This window comes from Pseudorca crassidens, chromosome 6 (genome assembly GCF_039906515.1).
Source record: "Pseudorca crassidens isolate mPseCra1 chromosome 6, mPseCra1.hap1, whole genome shotgun sequence".
Taxonomy (NCBI): domain Eukaryota; kingdom Metazoa; phylum Chordata; class Mammalia; order Artiodactyla; family Delphinidae; genus Pseudorca; species Pseudorca crassidens.
Window position 1 is genome coordinate 81,000,953 of NC_090301.1, and position 24,456 is coordinate 81,025,408.

The 24,456-nt window shown below is 43.2% G+C and overlaps 1 protein-coding gene across 2 annotated transcripts in view; it reads right to left on the reverse strand.

Moving 5' to 3' along the window:
- The window catches only part of KIF5C (kinesin family member 5C), a 167,541-nt gene that overhangs the window by 33,326 nt on the left and 109,759 nt on the right, over positions 1 to 24,456 (reverse strand). For both annotated transcript variants that reach the window (XM_067741992.1, XM_067741993.1), the window contains exons 12-17: positions 22,625 to 22,800; positions 17,058 to 17,126; positions 14,930 to 15,136; positions 12,602 to 12,748; positions 6,097 to 6,285; positions 2,316 to 2,433 (exon numbers count right to left, since the gene is read on the reverse strand). In XM_067741992.1, the coding sequence (XP_067598093.1) occupies positions 2,316 to 2,433; positions 6,097 to 6,285; positions 12,602 to 12,748; positions 14,930 to 15,136; positions 17,058 to 17,126; positions 22,625 to 22,800 (906 nt within the window). The remainder of the gene's footprint in view (positions 1 to 2,315; positions 2,434 to 6,096; positions 6,286 to 12,601; positions 12,749 to 14,929; positions 15,137 to 17,057; positions 17,127 to 22,624; positions 22,801 to 24,456) is intronic.

Below are 24,456 nucleotides of genomic sequence, written 5' to 3' on the forward strand. Positions count from 1 at the left end.
ATTTAACTGGCAGGACTCACATCCAAAAGTAAAAATTAGAAAACGAAAAAAGAATGGGGTGAAACATCAGCTTATCTAACCAATTACAACCGTGGTATAAAGGAACGTGCCTCTGAAGGAGGACTTCTGGCTTTTTAAATCAAGGCCGATCTCTCCTGGGAGATTATCGAAGTCCCTCGGGGACAGTGGCGATTGGAGGGGAAGTGCTAACTTGGAGCGGTTACGCTGCAGCTGACCTAGCTGTCACCTCACGCCTCGGAGGACTGGTTCCCCGCCAGGCCTGGTGAGCTACTCCTGGGCAGCACACGTAAACGTGCTTTGTCAATGGTAATGCGCTGTGCTAATATTAGTGGTGTTTGGATTCGCGCCACTATTAGAGTTTCGGAAAGAGCTAATTTACCTCCCATGGTATTCTCTAAGAATCTGGAGCAGGAAAACAACCTAAGGATAGGCACAAAGAAAATAGAAATATAAAAGGACACCCTCCAGACTAAACAGGAAGGCCACGCCTCGTACTGGGGGCAGGGCTGTTATGTGGCACACCTCTGGGAGGGAGGGACAAGTCCCATCCTATTCTTGGTCAGTGGCCCTCCCTGAGCACAGCCCGAGGTGGAGGGAGCAAGAGCGTTTGGGACAGTGACATTCAAGTCATTAGGTATTCTCTCTAGTCTGTTTCACTTCATTTCAGCTCTTCTTGCTTTGATTCCATTTCCACTCAGTGGCACCACTGCAGAAGCCATTTACCAGAGGGAAAAGTTCTTTTCCATGTCAAGTTTTGGGTGGAGCATTCTGTTCCTTACACCCCCTATGACATAAAGAAAACCTTACAAGGTCAAAGCGGGGGTGAGTGTGCTCTCTTTCATCGTTAATTTACTTTGGCATTTGAAGCAACATGTATTTACTGGGCAAATGCCTCTACAACAATAAAGGACATTAAAAAGGATAGCATCATCGCCAATCCTATTATCCTATCAAAACCATTTCCTTTCAAATATTAATTTACAGGCCTTGGGACATAAGCATCTATTGATTTCTAAATGTTATAACCACAGTAAAGACGAAATTACATATTAGGATGTTTAATCTAATGCATTATAAGCACTGCTGCATGGCCTTCATCTCCAAGATGAAAAAAATTGTTCTTTTAAACAACATACCATAGTTCATTTAACTCTTGGACATTTAGGTGGCTTCCTTTCTTTTTTTTTTTTCACTAATATAAATAATTCTGCAATGAATATAGGAGATTTGAGGAGCAAAAGGTATGAGAAGTGTTAGAATTATTAATATGTATTTTCAAAATGCTTTCCAAAGGGACTCTACCAGTTTTCGTTGCAACTCATAATATGATCTGTATGTTCCCGTTTCACCACAACACCTACATTCTTAATCCTGTTCTGATTTCTACATTTCTAGTCATTTCTCTCAAATCTCTTCTATTTATTCACATTTATTGAGTGCTTCCTATGTGTTGGGCACTTCCCTCAACAAAGGGGGTCAGGAGACTGCCTGGCAAAGGAAGAGCTTGTTCAAAGGATGAGGGATGGGGCTTCCCTGGTGGCGCAGTGGTTGAGTGTCTGCCTGCCGATGCAGGGGACACGGGTTCGTGCCCCGGTCCGGGAAGTATCCCACATGCCGCGGAGCGGCTGGGCCCGTGAGCCATGGCCGCTGAGCCTGCGCGTCCGGAGCCTGTGCTCCGCAACGGGAGAGGCCACAACAGTGAGAGGCCCACGTACCGCAAAAAAAAAAAAAAAAAAAAAGGATGGGGGATGCAGGTAAGCCATGGGTGCAAGTTCAGGCTTTATATTAAGAGCAACAGGACACCAGGGAAGGGTCAGAGGCCTGGGGTTGGACACGAGGTAGAACTTGATTTTGGAATCCTCCTTTGGAATACAGCACAGTGGTCAGCCTAGAGCAGGCTGGAGATGAGCTCCTCGGTAGATGGATGTGGCCATAATTCTTAACTAGGATTAACGACAGCGACAGTGAAGACGGAGAAGAGCAGAACCAGAGAAGCCCCTGGCAGGTCGAATGGACAGGCCTTGGGGACAGACTGGACGCAGGAGGTAAAGAAGGGAGAGGATTCTGACTTGGGCAGCAGGGTGGACTGAGGGAAAATGGCAAGAGGAGCAGATATGGGGTGGGGGCAGTCTTCTAGACGTTTCTCTCCCCTCCCCGCCCCCGCCCAATTATGCCATTGTTTTCAGTAGACCTAGAAATGCTTTAATCGAGCAGAATTAAACATCATGAGTCCAGCCAACCAGAGAGTGATTTAGGCTGAGAGTCAGACACCTGCAAAGTGGTCAGTTACTCACCTTGGGCTCGGAGCTTGGCCAGCTCTTCACTGAGCGAGTCTTGGGACTCTTCCAGCTGCCTCCTCTTCTGCTCCATGTTCTGCATGTAGTCTGTCAGGGATTTGATCTTGGCTTCATGCTTTAAACAAGCGAACAGATAAAAGGGAGCAGTGAAGGACTAGCAAGTGGCCATCCTGGCTCGCCCGGGACTGTCTGATGGGACAACGCAAGACAGGAGGAGTTCTTGAGTCCTTTTTCTGAGTCCCAGCACCCAAATGGTGCATATTCTGCCCTTTGTTTGGGATCTGTCCTTCTTCTTCCATGTGCTTCTCTGCTTCGTTCCCCACAGACCCACTCATGGCCGTGCCCTTCCTCACTGTCCTCTTAAGTGAGATACCAAAGGCCAAGCTGCTTTTCCTCCTTACAGAAAACAGAGTGTGCTGGAGAGAAAGGGACTGGGAAAACGTCCAGGCTGAGGGCTTCGTTCTTTGAAACTGCACCTCTGGATTTCTTCTTTGGAACTCAAATATGATGTCTATTCTTTTTCTGTCTCTCAAACGCACCAATTCCTGTCTCGGGGACTTTGCGTTTACATTTTCCTCTCCCTAGGAAGCTCTCCCCAGCACCCTCCCAGCCATGGTCCTGGCTGGACCCTTATCACTCAGGCCCCGACATTTTCTTATAGCACCTAACTTCTGCTTGATTTATCTATTTTTTTTTTCCTACTTGTTAGCTCCATGAAAATAGAGAGTTAATAAATAATAATGGTGTGAATGAATGAATGAGAGCTCGTGACTGACTAGGGACAGCAGTCACTTCTAGGCAGATGGAAATATGCAAACACTCCCCGCTCCAGATCTACAGGGTTCATATTTAGGCAGGAACACTCTGGAGACTGAGCTCTAATCTAACGAAATAACCTCTGGGAAATGGGACCCTGTTGGAGCAGTTGTTTTATAAGCATAGCTTTTGGTGACAAGGATGAGTGTAAACAAAGGAGATAACAGCATTTTAGCTGGAAATATTTTGTCAGATTCCTTAGATCATGTCAGAAAATAAAGAGCCAAGATTTCTCTTACTTTTGAACCCCAGGCAATTATGGCTGAATCTTTGGCTTTATGTAAATTGTAGCAGAGTACAAAATAGCACCTAATGGAAAACTGTATTTGTTGCTAATGCAGAAAGCACTGTCTAACTAAAACCGCCCTAATATTCTTGACTCTGATCTCATATACCCTGAGTGAGTGTCACTCTAAGATCTGGGCAACTGTCCTGGGCCCTACACTTTAGAGCACCCCACTTGGGCGGTCCTCTGGCTGCATCCCACTCCACTGAGCAAAGTTCATATGCCAAGGGAGCGTGCCCACCTGGAGCCCACATCCTCTTCTAGACCACAGTGAGTCTGGGAAACTAGAAACTCCTTACTCCAATGGCCCTAAGGCCACTCCCAGGACCAGCAGTGCAGCTCCCATCATCCATTTATATAGATTACAGCTGACCCAGTTACACACTTCCATCAGTTCACAGAACGTGCAGAAGGGACTCGACGTGGACATGGAGGCTGGTACATCCAGATGGAAGGAGAGACACTGGGCTGCAGGCCGCAGGGCCTCTGTCTGTGCTCTTGCCTTGGCCTCCAAATATTAGGGGCCTCCAGAAGCACATGCTCTCAGTGTAACAGGTGATCTGGAAATCAGACTTGAGGTGTACTATGTCCTAATGTTTAGTGTTTTTCCTCTCAACTTTCACAAATTATAAAAATGTCAAAGAGTAAAGCAAATGCAGAAAAAGTAGTATAAGTTTCACCCATGAACCACTCTAATTTATTAACCATTTCCCCCATAGCATAGATCTGTAACTCAGCATTTTCATTTTTACTTAACTTTATATAATTATACTTTCCAAATGACTGGTTTTTATCAGTTTTTTGTAAGAGCTGCATAAATCCTTCCATGTCACTTTATGTTATTAGTCTCTCAATAGATAGTTGCCTATTTTATTTAATTAAAATGAAAGTAATACTGCACTAAACATCTTCCATATAAATGCTAATAATTTTAATCAGGGAATGATAATACCATATGAAATGAAAAATTTTCATTTTCATTATCAATGAAAAATGCTATAAGTGAAATTACTGGACCAAAGTATACTTACATTTTTATGGTTTTTGATTCCCAAAGTCCTTTCCAAATGGACTGACCAAATTATACTTTTCTCAATAAGTTTCACTATCACACACCAGCACTGAATAATCTCTTAAATATTAATACATCTTTGCTTATTATGTTATTTATAAAATGGAAACTTGATGTTTAATTTGCATCCCTTAGATGATTATGGTAGGAGACAAGGAGATGGTTCTATGATGACACATCCCTATGTTTAAAAGCGTACAGGATGAAGTATGCTTTTGTCTGTTTCTCAGCACTGTCTGATGCGCCACTCCATACTGGTCTCTGTTTACCCCAAATGACTTCAGCTGTTTTAATACCTGGGCTAAGGCAGTGAGTAGCACACACTGGACCACTCACAGAAGCCTCAAGCCCAAACACCAAGCTCAGGTATCAGTGGCAGGTCAGAAACGAGGCTGCTATTTTCTGAAACCACCTTACTAAAATGAAAATACCCTTCTAATGGAAGAAGAGTAGCCTTACTCATTGAGGGGATGACATATGCCCCAGGAGCTTGAAGATTCCTTCAAGGCTTTGAGTTCACACACAGTTTGGTTTGAGTCCCAGCTCCGCCTTTCACTGGCTATATGAGTTTGGACAGTATATTTAACCTTTCAAGTCTCATTTTCCTTATTTAAAAAACAAGAACAATAATAAAACCTGCAGGCTTCCCTGGTGGTGCAGTGGTTGGGAGTCCGCCTGCCGATGAAGGGGGCACGGGTTCGGGCCCCGGTCTGGGGGGATCCCGCGTGCCGCGGAGCGGCTGGGCCCGTAGGCCATGGCTGCTGGGCCTGCACGTCCAGAGCCTATGCTCCGCAATGGGAGAGGCCACAGCAGTGAGAGGCCCGCGTACAGCAAAATAAATAAATAAAACCTGCCCATCAGGAATTTTTTAAAGATCAAGTGAGAGGGGCTTCCCTGGTGGCGCAGTGGTTGAGAGTCCGCCTGCCAATGCAGGGGACATGGGTTCGTGCCCCGGTCCGGGAGGATCCCACATGCCGCAAAACGGCTGGGCCCGTGAGCCATGGCCGCTGAGCCTGCGCGTCCAGAGCCTGTGCTCCGCAACAGGAGAGGCCACAACAGTGAGAGGCCCGCGTACCTCAAAAAAAAAAAAAAAAAAAAAAGATCAAGTGAGAGAATGCACGTAAAGTGCTTAACATAGTATATGGTGCGTTGTAAGCACTCAGTAAAAGGTTAACTGCTACTACTATTAATAATAGTAGTAGTGATGGTAGTTTCTGTTGTCCCATATTAAATTGGACCTGTGGTAGAGGTTAAAAGACGAAAGAATGTTGTCTTAGCTGATAGGAGTTTTAGATGCCACCCAGTCTTGTCCGTTCATTACATATCTCTATCTATCCTACCTATCTACCTACTTAGCTAGATAAAGATATATAGACACGTCCTTTAAACAGGGACTGAAGGTAATCCATGTAATTCACACAACTAAACCTAGCCTTAAGAAATAAGCCTGGGCTGTCATTGCCTAGGAGGCCATGGACAAGTCTTACGTAAAGCAAAGTCCATCAACTATCCCCGTTATGCACCATCGGCCCCAGAAAGAGCACGGAGGAAGCAGATTTTCCAGAGCACAAGGGTGTGAAATGAGGAAGAAAGGCGTGGCCTACCTGGGAGATGAGCAGCTGGCAGGCTGCCAGCTCCCGCTCACTGGCGTTCATCTTCCTGTTGGAGTCCATCTGGGCGCTCTCGAGCTGTTTACTGCGGTTCACCAGAGATTTAACCTCCGACTTCATCTTGCTGATGTACAGCCGGGCCATGGTGAATTCCTCCTCGATGACTCCATTCACATCTGCCAACTGAGCACAGGACGGAACACACTCAACTATGCCTACAATTTCCAGAGGTTCATGGGGGCCCTGAAACCTGTCCATGGGAACTCAAGATGTCTGTGGATTTCTGGTTAAGAAACCCTAATTGGAGGACCACAAGCTGAGAATTTTTCTCTAAAAAGTACTATATGTTTAACCCCAAGTTCTCTGGAACCTCGGGTAAAACTTTCAATTAAAAACCTCTACTGGGGGCTTCCCTGGTGCTGCAGTCGTTAAGAATCCGCCTGTCAATGCAGGGGACACAGGTTCGAGCCCTCGTCCAGGCAGATCCCAAAAGCCACGCAGCAACTAAGCCCGTGCGCCACAACTACTGAGCCTGCGCTCTAGAGCCCACGAGCCACAACTACTGAAGCCCACGCGCCTAGAGCCCGTGCTCCGCAACAAAGAGAAGCCTCCGCGATGAGAAGCCCATGCACCACAACCAAGAGTAGCCCCCCGTTCGCCACAACTAGAGAAAGCCCGCGCGCAGCAACGAAGACCCAATGCAGCCAAAAATAAATAAATCCTCTACTAACATAATCTTCAATTAACCAGGTTTTTCATTACAACTGATTTTTAGGATAAAAGAGATGACAGAAGAAAAAGACACTGAAATTTTAAGAAGAGCTAACTCTGAAGAGGTGTTCCATTCAATGTCTTACACCTTACATTTCTGGACCAGCAGCAAAGCCCAGTGTTCCTACGGTGACTCTGGGTCCCCATAAGAAGGCAAATCAAAATTTCAGTTATGTTCTCTATAATCTGCTATCCAGAGAGGCAAGCAGTCTAATAGCTTGAATATGTTTCCATAAGCAAGGGTTGAAATAAAAAGGATTTTCTATGTAGTCTTCGATTAAATAAAAAATCTAATGACTAAGAATGTGCTATTACCAAAAGTATCTCTGGATGAAAATTTTCCTGCATAACTTCTCAGTACTACCCATCTGTTTCCCTGCCTCTACCCAACTGTCCCTTCCAAGCACACAGGAATCTAGATCACCTAAGAATAACAATGTAAATCCACCTTTAGAAGAAAAGATTCTGACAACCAGCATTCCTGTACCATCTCATGTTTGTTGTCTAATTTTCAGAGTTCTACTGGAAACAAACACTGCAGCAAGCTACTTGGGATAAAAACCCATTTGCTGAGAAGCAGAGATGGTCTTGAGGGGCAACTGACCACAGGAGCAAAGCAACTGTGTGAATATTTTGTTTAACCACCAGAGGGCATCCTAGCACCTCAGGAGAAAACAAGAGCCCTGTCCAGTACCCAGCCCGTGAACAGAGGCTTCAGTTGGTTCTAAGACAATGATTCCAACTATGGTTTTTTGATGTTCCACAGTTCGCTGCCCACTTTTGTCATTATTGCCGTCATTAACTCATCGTATGACTATTTTTTCAGTAAACATTTAAGAGCTAGGAATATGGAATCGTGTATCAACCGGAAAATTGGTAGCAGATAGGAAATACGCTAGACAGTGCTGAGTGCCTGTAATTTGGTGTCAACCTTCCCCTAAAAATTCCACAACAGTATTTGTTAAATGACTCCAGTGTCCGTCAACACAATGCAGAATCTATGTTAACAGCAAGAAAATCCACGAGCATCGATATCTGACTCCATCTTACTTTGGTGGAGGTTCTCGCTAATCAGTTAGTTACATTTCTGACTGTCAACGATTTGCCTAGCAACACCACTCCTCATTACATTCCTTTTATAATCCAATACTATGGAGGTAACGGGTGAGAAAATCCCTCCATCTTTAAGTTCAGTTTTGTCCTTCTGCCTTTGTGACTGGTCCAACGTGGAACAGAGATGAGAAGCTCATTCTTTAGCCTGACCAGGTGTGCCTGCTTATTGTCTTTCTGTATAAAGGTACGGGGACATCCATCTCTTTCATGTGGAATTCACAACCTACACCATCTCCTGGTGGGAAAACATTGCTGAACCAAGAGGTAGAGCATCATGAGAAGGGAACAAACACCTCCTCCTCTAAGGCTCTCCTTAGATGAGGACACTTTGTATGCTATGCCCAGGTGCCATGTGAATCGGGCAAGAGTGAAAAAAATGTACACTAATGGGCTCCCTCCAAAGTGAGAGCTGGATATTTCTTGCCCCAAACCAGAACCATAACTTCTGAAGCCTACACTTGTCCTAGGAGGTCTAAAAGGAGATTTTGAATCCACACCTGATGGAAAAAAACAATACTCCAAACAAATGGTTTTAACTGTAAGGTTTCCTACCACTTATGAGTTCATATATTTAGTCATGTTTAGTTCAGAGTTTTCAGTAATTCCAGTAGATACTGTTATTTCGAAAAGAAGAATCAGAGTTTGCTGCTGCGCTATTATTTCATAACTCTCCCCTGGGTCTGACAATGACTCCACTGTACGTACTGGACTGTGAGATCCAGTATGGACGACAGCAGAATCCAGCAGAAGAGGCTGCCTCTCCTTCCATCTTGCCTGTATGGAAGGAGTCACCCCCACGCCCACCCCATGACTCTAGAGCACGGAGCAGCTGAGCAAGGTGCCATTTCTAGGTCAAGTAAAAGGTGAGTGAGGTGACTGTTCACATTCTAAGACCTTTAAAAAATCCTTTTAAAAAAAAAGTGCTCAGAATCGTCAGGTTTATTTATAAGTTTAGTACAGAGCTAAGGTATGATACAGTTGCTTCCAAGAGCTTGAGGGGCAAGAGGGGACTGAAGAAGCAAGCTGTCCTGGGGGTGGGGACCCCAGTCACCCTTCTGGCTGGGGACTGGACCTCAGACCCCAGCCCCAGCAGACCCCAGGCTGTGTTGAAGAAGTTGGTGGAAAGGGAGCTGTCGGTGATGAAGACTGACTTCAGACCCAGGATCTGGAGCAGTTTTATCTGCGTCTCTGGTCCACCCATAGTCAGGTCCCTGATGGAGCTGGGGCCCAGGGTCTGTGTCACCTGCTTGAACTTCTTCACCTCCACCTCAGCCAGACCTGAGGTCGAAAGAAAATTAGGCAGCTAATCCAATCCATCTCGTTCACTCTACCTCAACCTGCTATTCTGCCTGTGGCTAGGAATCTGGAAATCTTCGTTTTAAAGAAAGACCGGTGACATCGGAACATGAAAGGAAGGGGAGGCTCGCTAATAAACCTGAATAAAGTCAACACTAGGCTCATCTTGTCATCAGCTGCTCTCATCTTGTTTTGTTGACTTAAAGTATTGCCTGGGCTCTGAAAATGTTTCCAGATGTGACTGAGCTGGAGAAATATGGGTTCTTCTGTTTCCTTGCTGTTTAGGCCCGTCATATCCTGGAACTGAGGACTGAGGGAGACTCCAACACCTATCTTTCCTTCTCACCCCAGAGCACTATTAGGAGGGACCTTGTGGGGACCGAACAACATGTTAGGAATAAAAATACAAGATCACCGAAAAAGATTTCCTTGATCTCGTTTTTTAGATCAAAAGAATTATATCAGCTGAATACTCATAATCAGTAAGAAAAGTATCTGCACCCACAATGATAGATCTAAGAAATATACACATAACTCATGCAATTCCTGAGCTGACAACCTTCAAGATAATCTGGACTCATCTTGCCTTTTTTTTTTTTAATTTTACTTATTTATTTGTTTGTTTTTATTTTTGGCTGCGTTGGGTCTTCGTTGCTGTGCACGGGCTACACTTCGTTGCGGTACGCAGGCTTCTCATTGTCGTGGCTTCTCTTGTTGCAGAGCACGGGCTCTAGGCACGCAGGCTTCAGTAGTTGTGGCACGTGGGCTCAGTAGTTGTGGCTTGTGGGCTCTTGAGCACAGGCTCAGAAGTTGTGGCACACAGACTTAGTGGCTCCACAGCATGTGGGATCTTCTCGGACTAGGGCTCGAACCCGTGTCCCTTGCATTGGCAGGCAGATTCTTAACCACTGCACCACCAGGGAAGCCCCTCATCTTGTCATTTTACAAATTAGGAAAATGAAACCGAGAGAAGTAAAGTAACTTGCCCAAAGTCACATAATTCCTCCCCTTTAGCTCTCGTTGCCCTAATGATTAAATCATAATTGTAAGAAAGAAAACCAGAACAATTAAGAATATGATGCTATATAAGTGAAAGTTATCAATGAACTTAGTTACCAATGAAATTAACTAGGGCATCCGATTTCTGGAATCCAAAAATAACTTAAAAACATTGAAAGTATTTAAAACATAATCTCAATCATACTTCATATCCCAAAGGTAAGGACTCTTTTTTTTTTAAATTCCAAAGCACCCGGACACTCCTTGATTTCATTAGCATTTTTCATCAGCTCTATTTTAGAACTTAGCATAAAAATATCTTCCTTTATCATTATCAGCAGCAGGCGCCAACTTCCCATAAATCAACTGTACCTTCACATTGCAAGGGCCATTTAATCACCCCAACCTCAGAAGTTTATAGCTCAACACCAATATATGCTTCTAAAAATAAATCCTCAAATACAAAATCACTAAACTGGAAAGGATTAATCTTACAGTACCTAAGAATTCTACGCTAAAATTAGATTCATTTGCAAAGATTCATGAAATATTCAGTTACAATACAGGTTCCATGAAAGAATGACTGGGTTTACAAGAAGCCATATACTCTAAACCTAGATCTGTTATACCATCGAAGGAGAACTTTCAATGTTTCCCAGAAATGTCAATAAACGAAAGTAATTTGGGGAGGCTTCTCTAGTATTTAACAAACTCAACTCAAAACCTGAGTGTTCCCACAGAGCAGACTGACATAGAATTTGGCCTTTTAAAGGCTGAAGGGCTAAACTCTAAGAATTTGGTTTTAGGGACCTGTGATGAAGCTGAATACTATAACACTATTCCCTGGCTGGATAAAATCCACACACGTTTAATCAATGGATACTCCCCAGAAGGCGCTGAGTGCATATAAAGCTATGGTAATCAAAACAGTGTGGTACAGCATAAAGATTAGATCACTGAAATAGACTAGAGAGACCAGAAATAGCCCTACACACTTCTGGAGGTGGCAGACATGCTCATTATCTTATTGTGGGGATGGTTTCATGAGTGTATACATATGTCAAAACTTCTCAAACTGTATACTTTAAATATGTGCAGCTTACTTTCCGTCAATTATACCTCAATCAAGCTATTTTGTTCAATGTCACTTTCTTATTTTCCAACGTCCTCTATATTGTGGCAAATTGTTAATTGTTCTCAGATGATAACATCGTTTATTCTCTTTTCTCTCTATTCCTAACTCACAGACAACGTTACACCACCCTCTTTCTCCCCATCTCCCTTACATCCTTGCTACACCAAGCTGCACCACCCAAGAGGTTAATCATGGTTAGTTTAAGCCCATTATAGTAATACTATTTCTCTTTGCTTTCCCAGCTTCCCTTGAAGTTTGAGGTGACCGTGTGACCCAACTCCGGCCTTTATAATGTATAAGGGGATGTCTATTGGGATTTCTAGGATTATAGTTCCCTCCTGGATGAAAGCTGGCTGCCTTTGCAGCCCATCCTGCCTTGGATGTGGTTGTGTGGGGATGGGATGATTGGTGCTATAGAAGCTATCTTGCTACCTTGAGATAAAAATCTATAGATGTGCAAAGGCAATAGGCTGAGGAAAGCAGAAACAAAATAAAGAAAAGGCCTGGATGCCCGACATTGTTGAGATACTGCAACAAACCAAATTTTGCTTCTAAAACTTCAAGAAGCATAAGAATGACCTGGGGAATCTTGTTAAAATGAAAATTCTAATTCAGTAGGTCTGAGGTGGGCCTGAGAGTCTATAGCTCAAACAAGTTCCCAGGTGAATGCAGATCACAACCTGAAATAACAAGATTCTAGACTTCTCATATTGTGAATAATTAAATATGGCTTTATTTTTTTAAGCCACTGTTAGAATCCTATTACTTCCAGCTGAAAGCTCTCCTAATTCATACTGATTGGTTGGCGATTTTCACTCTGTTGGATTCTCATAGAAAAGGAGAAACGTTTCTGAGGGTAGAACTTTTGCTTAACGTATCCAGTCCCAAACCTCTGTGACACTGGTATGCAAATTTGAGGAATAAGCCAACTTACATAAGGCCAACCAAGATTCGAGGACATTTCCTATAATTGAAAGGTAAATGTTTCTCTCCTCCTTAACCAATCATTTGCTTAGTCATTCAATCAGCCCTTTGTTCGTTCATTCAAATATTATCAAGCGCGTAGCAGATGCAAAACACTGTGCTAAGCACTGGATACTCAGGAGAATAAAACACAGCCTCTGCTTGCTTAGAATCATGCCATTATAAGAGCAGGTAGAGAGGATACAAGAAAGGCTAGCTTACAGTCTTCACATCATTGGTGCCAATAATTCCTCCTATCTCCCCCAGATCCTTCAGCAGCAAATTCAGGATCTCGGTAGCCCTCTTTTTCTGGTGATTGCTAAGCTCCTGCAGCTGGCTCAGCTCTCTTTGTGTGGTTGTCAATGTCGTCTGCAAAACACATTTTAACAACAAATGAAAAGGGTCACTCATCAATTTCACACACATGGCATTGCAAAGAATAACAACAGAATGTAGGATAGCGTTCTTTTATCACTTCATGTGATTTCAACACAAGAGCCCTTTTCATCCAGACTATAGTATAGCACTGCATTCTCTGATAAGAAAAGGAATTTGTCTTGGCCTGATATGTCATTTGTCTGCATATCAGACAACAACTTCCAGGTCAGTTATTAAATAAGTTATTAAAAATAAGTTATTAAAAATAAATAAAGCCCAAAAGGAATCCTTACGTTTATTCTGTGTAATCATATCGTCCTACCTACCAAATGTTCTGTTTCAGTCCACATTCTCCAGGGTCTAAACATACCTGCAAGCATCCCCACCTCCACTTCCAAACAAAACCTGCTCCCTGGGACCACTTCCAAATTCCCATCTGGCTTCAAAACAGATGGGTCTGGGAGGCCCAAAGGGACATTAGTGAGTCTCGAAAACAACCTAGAAAAAGTCTTTTAATCTTCGCGGTGAAGCTGAATTGAACACTTCACCTCGTTTCAAAATTGGTCTGGTTCAACTGGAGACGGCTTCTTAATATATAGCAGACGCTCCATTTTACTGCCAAACACGAACAAATCCACCTTTCCCATCCTTCATGTATGTTACCCAAATGTACATATTTTTAATTAACAAACTCTCAACACCGACAGAACAGCCATCTTTTGGTGTCTTGGTTACTAACTCAGCCAACAAAGAAAATAATTTCCCTAAATTATGGAGTTGTAGAGGTTAATGCAAAGACATTCATGTAATTCTTCCATATGCAGCTATTTTTACCAGAGCATTTTTACTAGAGGACTTTTAATGATATGACTAAAAATAGCACTCTAAACCAGTCTAGCAGTACTTTGGTTTGACAGAAAATAAAACCTGTATCATGGAAAACATTTCATTGTTTTGGGAAACAACTAGTACCAAGGACTAGTTAAAGAATCTGACAGAAAACCATAAGCAGAGAAAATCTAAGTCTCCTCCTTTCCTACGTGACTTCTGCTTTGTTTCTCTGGTTCTTGTTTTTATTTTGGCATTGCCACTGCTTCTTTCATTTTGTTTTTAAAATCCACAGAAGCAGTAGTTCCCATCTTGGGAAACATTAAAAAGTCTTCCTTCGTGCAGCTGAATGTATGGAGTAAGGAGCATTTTCTATCAGCTCTACGGTCAGCAGATCAGAGCTTTCCTGCACCATCTGCTACTTCCCCTTGCCTGGGCGGACTGGCTGTTTTCCACAAAGCAGGCTGGGCACAATCCCATGACACCAGGCCACCAGGCCAAAGTGCCAAGGGCAGCCAGTTACAGCCACTCGGCTTCCCACCACCCATCTTCCAAGTAGAAAAAGACAAAATGGACACATCCCACCACCAGCCACCTCACCAAATGTTCACTGGCCCTCTGCCACTAGCTCACTGAGCAGAACCTGCAGCATCTTTCGCTGGGAGAATCTGAAAATTAGGAAATGTGAAGACTGAAACACTGGCTGAAAAGGACAACAGACAAACCAGGACAGCTTGGTCCTAGGCGAGGATAAGAAGCTCTGGGGAAGGAATGGACTGCATTCAGGAGGGTGTAAACAAGGAGAGTGAAATCCAGACCTTCCACAGGTCAGCCACTCTCCCCTGTTAATATAATATTTTGAGACTTATTTGCTAAGACTGTAGCATATGCACAGGTCCGTGCTAAGTGGTTTATGTAAACTGTCACTAATTCTCACGCCCTGAAAGGAACATGTTATTATCGCCATTTTTACAGATAAGGAAATGTATACTCAAGTTTAAATGTCTCGACTAAGGCCTAATAGTTGTAAAGTCAAAGTTTTAGCTAGGGTTTTTCTGGCTCCAAAGTCTGTGCTCTCTTGACTATCCTACAAGGCGTCCCTGCTGGTGTTACAAATCCCCTAGATATAAAACAGTTCTGACATGCAGTTCCGGGGGAAATGGACAAGTCACTTACACAAAGTATTTCAATAATTGGAGGATTTCAAAGAATGCATCTATGCCTAACACTGAAAAACCACTCAGCCAACTGCCTTGCTATACACAGTGTCTGTCAGCAAACATTAATATAAGTACACGATTGGCTGCTGAGGAAGTCCTGCCCCCTACACACAAATGCTCCAACCGTTTTCTGGGCCAGCTCATCTGTCAGCTGCTCATTGGCCCTGGTCTTGTCCTCCACTTCCTGTGACTTCTGGTCGTAATTGACAGCCAGCTCCTCCAAGGCCTGGAGAACTTCTTTCACCTCATCTTTGGCTGCCTCATTTTCAATCTGGAGACGTGTCAGCTCCTCCTGAATCTTCTCATAGTCTCTTCTTGTAGAAGCTAAAAGCTGGGGAAATTAGATGGCATGGAACTGGTGAATCGAACGTTCAAGAGTTTATACTCTGTGCTCTATCCAAAATAATTTTTTAAAAAAACAGATAAAAGAAAATAAGTTGAAAAGCTCAGGATAACTAGAAATGCTACTATATATCCAGATGCTAAATGAAAAAATAGCATATTGTTTTGAAAATCTGTTTCTCTTTCTTTCTAATTTTTCTTTCTTTCTTTCTTATTTAAAGCTACATAGGCTTAACTCCAAGAATTGATTACACATCAAAAATCACCACACACACACACACACACACACACAAAAAACAAAAAACAAAAACACAGGGCTTCCCTGGTGGCACAGTGGTTGAGAGTCCGCCTGCCGATTCAGGGAACACGGGTTCGTGCCCCGGTCCGGGAAGATCCCGGGAGCGGCTGGGCCTGTGAGCCATGGCCGCTGAGCCTGCGCGTCCGGAGCCTGTGCTCCACAACGGGAGAGGCCACAGCAGTGAGAGGCCCGCGTACCGCAAAAAAATATATAAATAAATCACCACACTTTGTAGCTGGCTGGCTATTCCACAAGTTGAACAGAGGACGAGGAGGAATAATTTCCAAGGACTATAATAATACTTACATGGCTTTTTACTATTATCATTATTTCACATTGTAAACAGGTCGATTTTAGAGTCAACCAAAACAGTATAAAAGGGCAGTCACTAATTTTTCTTAATATTCATCATGGATTATAGAAGAATATACCCCAAACATTAACACTAGTTAAAAGTGAATGACTGAGCTTATGGCTACTTTCATTATTTTTGTGCTTACTGTATTTTCTGATTTTCCTGTAATGAACAGATATTGTCTTGATAGTAGAGAAAAAAATATTAAGAGTTTTAACTGTAACAAAAAGGAAAGGTTATCACAGGCAGTTGTACCAAGTTAGGGATGAAAAGCAACAGAATGGGAGGAAGATGGCAGGAAACACAAAGCAAATGAAGACTCTAGTTAAAAGCGGAATCAGTTAAATATGGTTCCTGCCAAGGGAAGTGTTTGGGCAGAGGGCATAATCATTGTCCTGGAGAGATGAAGGATAACAAAGAGGAAGAGAAAAAGATCGTTAGAGAGAGAGTTATGTCTACGAGAGGGCTGGGACTGGGGCCATGAACTTAAGCCACTTGCTATAATTGCATCATATGATCCAACTCACAGCATTTTAGCAACAAAGCAGAAAGCACCCTAAAGCACAAAAGAGAAAACATACTTAGATGTCCTCAGTAAGAGAATTACGAATCATCTGTGTTTGATAGATTGGCTATCTGTTCTTTGCTTAGGTTCCTATTTGTAAAGTGCTTGGCAAAACACAATACAATAGAGACATTTACTGGAGAATTGAATGCCATCCAGGAAGAGACTGAAAAAAATTTCCCTCCTCGTTACCGTATCACATATATTCTAACGCAGCACTTGGACCCCTATCTTCTTTGCTTTCCTCTCCTCTACCTTCTACTTTTGTTTTGGGGCTATTTTTTTTCCTACAAGACAGCACAAGAACATGGTGCATATCAAAGACCTGAGCTGTCTGATTTGCAAAGCCGAAGAAAGGCAGAAGTGGCACAAACCAGGAGCGCTGGGCCCTGAGTATGAGGAAGCAGGATCATCCTTGCCCGACCTCCAAGCTCCTCTATTTCTGCCCTTCATAGACTGTGTAGCAGCCAGCTATGCGCTCTCAAAACCCTAGAGTTCTAGGAAGTCACATTTATTTTCTAAATTCCCCTAAAATCAGCTTTCAGCAGGCACTGAAAGGAAATCTTCCAAGAAATTTTCACATGATGCAGTGATTTTAAAAAAACACTTTGCGAGTTAAATTTCTGGAACATACATCAACAACAGAGTCATAAAAGAACTGTGTAAAAAAATTTTTTTATTGCATTCTTTACCTCATCCTGATCCAACATCTGTTGCTTTAGCTTTTCAGCCAGCTGGCTCTGCTGGTTAATTTCATCATCCTGAAACGAAATACCATATTTAATTTTTTGTGGTTGGTTATGTCATTTTTGCTATCCTGGTTTCTCGACGGATGACCGTTGGATACCAGGATGCCAGCTATAAGCTGGCTGATAAGATGAAGGAAATGGTGTGGTGCTTCCCCGCAGAAGAGAGATTGGTTAAAATACCACTTTGCCCACCTTGCTCAGCCAACGAAACATCTGGATATTCTGGGAAATACAATATCCTACACATTCAACTCAATTCCTGCTCATCCAGAAATCGGCGATGAAGGGCTTGGGAACCGAAAGGAACTTTGGAGCTATCCCTCCAGCTTAAAGATGTTAACAGTGAACTCCTAGCTCAGAAAATAAGGGAGTGAATTTCTAACCACCTGCACTGTAATACATACATGTCCCAAATCTTGTTAAACACATCTGTGACCGGGAACACTGCCATCTGATAGGTAGAAGAGACCAGTATTTCCACTTCAAACCTCTTACGTGGAGAAACTGGAAAACATTTACTAGAGAATTACTCTTTGGCATTACAGAGCTCCCTTTGATTAGGAGCTAATTTTCTTACCAGTCTGAAAAAACCTCAAGGAAGCTGGTGTGCAGAAACGTGATTGCTTCCTTTCTGGCCTGTCATGGAAGTGGGAAAGGATCTCCCCACAGGCAAGTTCACTCTTCTCACTCTCAACTTCTGCCACTAGGTGTTGCTGCCACAAAAGCCAGAACTGCGGCCTCTCGTGGCCCCGTGCAGGCACCTCTGCCTCTCCCCTCCTTAGACGTGCTCCACCCAGTGTGGAAAGCAGCAGGCACCCAGCAGGCCTAACCGCACGAGACTCGGTCTTGGTTACGAAGATTTTCATGAGTTCAAACCAAATTGTGAAGCACAGCCTGTGAAGAAAGACAGCTTGGCTTCACATGTGCCTCTCCCTTAGGAACAGGAGGAAATCCTCTGTGGTGACGTTTCTGGGGTCTAAACCCCAAGCAGAGTCAGATCCAGTTCAGTGCTGCTGTGTCCATCCTTGTGCCAGGAGCTGCCCAGGTGCTTCCACGTGCAGCCCATAAGAAACCTGCACTGTGCTTTCTGCCTTTTCCAGGGGCGGGGAGGGAAGAGGGTAAACTCAAGGGCCTAGGTGGCAGAACCTCAGTTTCCCACGGGATATCTTCCTGCCTGTTTGGTCGTGTCTGTGCATCCGTTTAAATCAGATTAAATGTAAAAATCGATTAAATCACAACTTGATGCTTTCCATGGAGCAAGAAAATGCTAACACCAATATTATGAGATCTGCATCTCCTTTTCCTTTGTGTAGAACATCTTTGGGGCTTACTTCTCTGCTCAGGGAGATCCTGTTTCTACTGAACTTTTTACACCAACTCACCGATTTTATATATAAGAAAATTCAAATACCAGAATATTTTCCGAAAAGTGCTCGGAAACCTATTATCCACGGACTAGATCTTACCAGCTAGCATCAAGCCCGTGTAAACATGTTCTAAGAGATGCACTTGAATGTACAGATATAGACCGCACAGCACATCTTACTCTGAAGTTTTGAAAATTGTTTTACAATTTAAAATTCTTTAATGCTTCTAAAAAATACTTCAAGTCAGATTTCTGGCAGGAGAATTAGGGAAGTTATATCAGAGTGAAACCTCCCCCCCAAAATGGTACTTCCACAGTGAGAAGACTATATGTTGGGCATATTTTCTCTTCTACTTTATAAACTTAGAATGCCATTTACCAGGAACGATTTTGTGCTTATGTCCCTCCGCACATAAATATTAAACATCTTAACATGGAAGACTCAAGAAGTTTAACATGGGGGAGCTACCATCTCTTCCCCTGGGACGTATGAGCAACAGCTACAAGTGATATAAATCACAAGAGAAGCAAAACAGTAGTGCAGGTGTTTTGTTCTTATACTGTGTTCATTCCAAAGCCTGAGACGCAGGCTTGCTCCTGACAGGTGAAGGGCTGCGATGCAGTGATTTTTGAGGTACCGTGAGAATCTAAGGGCCCTTAGCCCATCTGGGAAGGATGAAGAACAAGGATTACATTATAAGGACACGAATCACTTACATCAGAGACATTTCCAAAACTACACTTACCCTTTCTTAAGGAAACTTCTCTAAGGAATTAGCACAGTCTACTGTGACTCTTTTTTAATTTTCAAAACTTTCAGAGTAAGATGTGCTGTGCAGTCTATATCTATACATTCAAGTGCATCTCTTAGAACATGTTTACACAGGCTCACTCTGATGCCAACTGTTAAGATCTGTCTATGGATATAATGGTTTTCCAGGCACCTTTCAAAAAATATTCTGGTATTTGAAATAAAATAAGGGAGCCGTCAACAGGTCACTGGTCACCTTTAATTATAAAGATGTTTTTGTTGCAATGGTAATCAGTGAAATGAGGTTCAACTTCTACTTCTACTTCCACTTAATTCCTCTCTTACAACTCCAACAGTACAGAAGCTCTGGAGAGGTGATGGGAAATAAGAGAGACAGTGGCAGTGCTGAGCTGCCTATCTTACACCTCTGCTTTCGGCCCACCTCTGCACCACCACCCCTCTGACACCATATATAATGTGGCTTCTCCCTTAAGCAAACAAAGGGAGGAGACAGAAAAGAAAGAAAGAAACCAATATTTATTGAGCATCTGCTATGTCTTAGAAACTTTTACTCCCCAACGAAACCTTTTAAAGTAACAGATGCGAACTCCATGTTGCAGATGAGAAAAACATCTTCAGCAGGTGGGTCATCGGCCCAGGTCATCTCAGCATTGTTAACGCACAGGTCTGACTCTAAAGTACATGCTTTTTGGAAACAACCTAAATGTCCATCGACAGATGAATGCATAAAGAAGATGTGGTACGTATATATGCAGTGGAATACTACTCAGCCATAAAAGGAATGAAATAATGCCATTTGCAGCAATGTGGATGCACCTAGAGATTATCACACTAAGTGAAGTAAGTCAGAAAGAGAAAGACAAATACCACATGATATCACTTGTATGTGGAATCTAAAATATGGCACAGATAAACCTATCTACAAAACAGAAATAGACTCACAGACATAGAGAACAGACTTGTGGTTACCAAGGCAGGGGTGGGGGAAGAACTGGAAGTTTGAGATTAGCAGATGTAAACTATTATATATAGGATGGATAAACAACAAGGTCCTACTGTATAGCACAGGGAACTATATTCAATATCCTGTGATAAACCATAATGGAAAAGGATATAAAAAAAGAATGTCTATATGTGTATAACTGAGTCACTTTGCTGTAAGCAGAGATTGGCACTACACTGGAAATCAGCTATACTTCCATAAAAAAAAATAAGTATTAAAAAATAATAATAAAGTGCATGTTTTTCCATCACACAGAACTGCCCTGGAAGAGCACCTGTCCTTAGACCCCTGGAGGGGCAGCACAGAGGGACAGAGGGGGCAGCAGGGAGGAGACCGCATAGTCTTTCTCCCACCGCATTCTAGACAAATTCATTGGGGCTGAAAAGTTCCTCATTTTAAGGGCTAAGGCCAAAATGGGATGAGCACCGGACTGGGAGTCAGAAGATGTGTAATCTCACTGCAGCTCTGCCACCTACAGGTGATGTAAGTCATCTAACCACCCTGGGCTAGCCTTTCATCTAGACTTAGATACTTTCAGCCCTGCCACTAATAATCTATGAAGGTGCCCTGTCCCGACCCATGCATTCTCAAAAGTATCACACCACCTACCTCATCAGAAGCATGAAATAGCTCCTAGAACCTTTAAGAGGAGGACAAATAAGAATGACAGCTGACAAGTCATAATCAGGCCATCCATGGGTAGAGATATGAAGGTCAAACCACTAGCTTTGGTGCCCCCCTCCCCAGGCTGAGGCTCTGGGGCTCAGTCCTCTCCCAGATCTCTCAGCATCACCCTGTGATGGACCACACATGCTAATCTCAAAATGTGTGCTTAACAGGGTTTTCAAAACACACGCTAAAGGAAAATGATATAACAGAAAATGTCCTAGGTTGGTCATTAGGAGGCAGAGGCTCTAGGGTCAGCTCTGCCAGCTACCAACTGAGAACTGCCAAGGCCTGGCACTTCCTACACTTCAGGAGCTGGAGTCGAGACTCTGAAGTCTCCCTCAGAGCAAAGAGAAATCCTCATGCTGCCAAGGTAAAGTTCCCAATTCCAATCACTGCGGGCTTCTATTCATAGAGACTAGAGAGCGGAATCAGGTTATCACCCCGCATCCAGGATTCTTTGGGGAGACTAAAAATGAACCATCAATTCTAAATGCTATTAAACAATAGCATTTCTTTGGCGAAATCGAGAAATCCACAGACACTATTCACTTACTGATCTCCCTTTTCTCTCACTTTGTTTGAGGTTTTACATAAAACACCTGGGTAGAAATGGAAGGGTAACCATGTCTAGTGCCTAAAGAGTAATTAACCCAGCTCTCACGGTGTGAATATCTTATTAAATGTTACCCAAAGGGTAGGGTGACCCCAGTTTAACACGGCAGTTATAATGCAAACCCCCAGAGTCGTAAGCACAAAGAGAACCAGCTTCCTTATGGCAACCAGTTACATTTCCCTCGTGAAGGTGATACCAGACTCTGAGCTTTACTCAGAAGAGACAGGCCTGTAAGATTGATGACAACGTTAACATAACAAAGATGTTTCATCCAAGCCAGAGGTGTCCCCGAGCACTCTGAGCTGAACCACAGCAGAAAAGATTAAATCAGACTAAAAATATCGGCAACCTTGATGAAATGCACTGAAAGGATTTAGATATTCCAAGGGCAATACGCCAAGATCACGTGAAACATCAATTTAATTTCCTTTGCCTCTGGGATTCCTAACCCGACCTTCTTTGGGAATGAATGATACAGTGTTCTCCAAGATCTCTTTTCCTTTATTCCAGTTTGTGCACTGACATGGTTCTTTGAGTCCCAAAAGTTTGCCATGAAATTAGACATCCCAGCATGTCCAAACTACTTCGTTCAAGAGGATGCCCCTGAAAACAGCCTTCCTGATGCTGCTACTACTGGCTCCTCATTCCAGGGTCTTAGAGCTACATAATTAAAGTACACACCTGAGTTTTGGGAGCTACGACCTTTGCCCCTATAGCTGGGACACTGCTGGAATTTCCAAGAGGTGATGGACAGGCCCAGAGAAGAAAACAAGGGACAATTCAAGAAAGATCACGCAGCCTCCACTCTCATGCAGTGATGAGGCCCCATCCAATTTCTAGAGGTGAAGACTCTGTCTACCCAGGTCAACACTCCACTCTTCCGATCAAGTTTCCATTCCACATGAATCCAATTCCCTGAGTCTGCCCAATGAAGAGCTAGGGTAAATACTAGGAAGACGGGCACAAACATCAGTCTGCAGCCCTACATCAGTTCTGGGGAGCTTGAGCTGCTTCCAGCCAATAAATCTAGGACCTGCTGCTTTTAGTTTTTGTACCAGTGTGAGGTCTATAATCTCTGACTACAGACCTTATCATCCAGTTGTCGGTAGAGACTGGAGATCTCCTCATCATACTTCTCCTTCTCCTCTGCAGAGATGCCAGCAACCACAGGAACAATGTTGTCTATGACGGGGGTGTTATCACAGGGCTCCAGGGACTTCTGGTCCTTAGCACTGATCTGTTCATCCTCAGGCACAGCTTCTCCTGCAAAGCACAGCCGAGAGGAGTTAGGGATTGAAGAAATTCAGCGTGCAGCCCTCCAGGAAGAGGTCCAAAAATAGTCACTCCCGTGAAAAAGACACAGAGGACAGAATAAGGAGCTGTTGCATAGAGTTATAGCTTGTGTTCTTTCTATTTGACAAGAAAGGTCGCAGTGAATTGACCAAAATGGGTCTAAGGAAGAAGGAGACTATGTAACACTCCCTCCCCCATGATGCATCACTGAAGTAAACTGGTTCCATCAACCACACAAGCTCTCCAACTTTGCAGCGATACCCAGAAATTTTGCATACAATTTTCTTTGTTGAGGAATATGCTAGGGCTTTACTAGACTCATATTCTCTCTAGCGATTGATTCAAAGGGAAACAGACCTCTGAGGCATCCTAATTACAATTAATTAGGTTACTGTTTCATTAATAGAAAGAGCCAAATCAAGGAACAAATTCGCCATTGTTAATAGAACACCATAGGGCCCCAATCCTCAGACTCTGAGAATCTCTCACTCTGAAACAGGAAGTCAGGGTAGCCCCGGACCCGGGAACTCTGACTGACATCGCACCAACACACGTCCCACTACCACTCTCTCCCCCAGGAAGTCAGAATTAATTGTCTCAACTGGAGAGTTCAAATAGAATCATTTCTTGTGATATCAGGTAATCCCAGGAAAGAAAAAGCAGCCCATCTAGAATATCATGCAGACACTCTGCATACCGCTTCTCGGTCTGCAGAGGAGCATTTATGGGGCCTTCGAAGGAAGTAGTACCAAACGTGACCACGCAAATTGAGGGAAAAGGTGAAGTTCTCAAGCTGGTCAACGGCTATCCTCAACAAGAAAACCACCTTGCAAAGACAGACTGCATAAAAAGGAGTCTATGAAAACCATGTGGCTCAACTGTGTCTTTTAAATATCTTCTTGGAAAGCAAACCAAAACCAAACATACTTTTCCATCACAATGTTTACCATCAGTTTCACACTCAGTTTGCTACAATCAGTGAGTGTCTGCAACATTCCAAACCTCACCCAGTTCTCAGCCCGTAAAATGCGTTCTGTGGAAATTCCCCAGGAAAACTGTCCTGAGCCAGAGGGAATTTCTCACAGGAAAAAAAAAAAAAAAAAAAAAGACACCCCAAAACAAAGGAGAGAAGAACTGAACTAATCCATGGCTTCATGAACAGTACATATCAAGTCTCAAGAAACCCACCTGAACACTGATTGCGTACGTTTATCTCAATATAAACAAAGCACTGTGATGGTTAGCTTTGCTGCTTAAGACTCCATTATCTCACTTGATAATCACAAACGGTACCACAGGCCTCCACGTCAAATAAAATTAACGCTCAATGATCTCACCTCAGCATCACAGTTCCACTGGAAGCAGCAACTTGAAGCAAAGCCTGGAATAAATGATTACTGTGCTGAATACAAAACTGAGCCAACCTTTGTTTTCTTCTGAAGCTCAACTACACTGCACTGTACCTAAGCTTTTTTCTAAAATTATTGACCTGAAACAAAACCAGAATATCTGAGTCGCCTTTGAGTTGAATCGGAACCAAATCATTATTTCATTCAGTTCCAATTCCTGGTTTGAAGCATCATCAACAACCTTAGTGTGCAGACCGGATTTCATCCAATGAAAGGA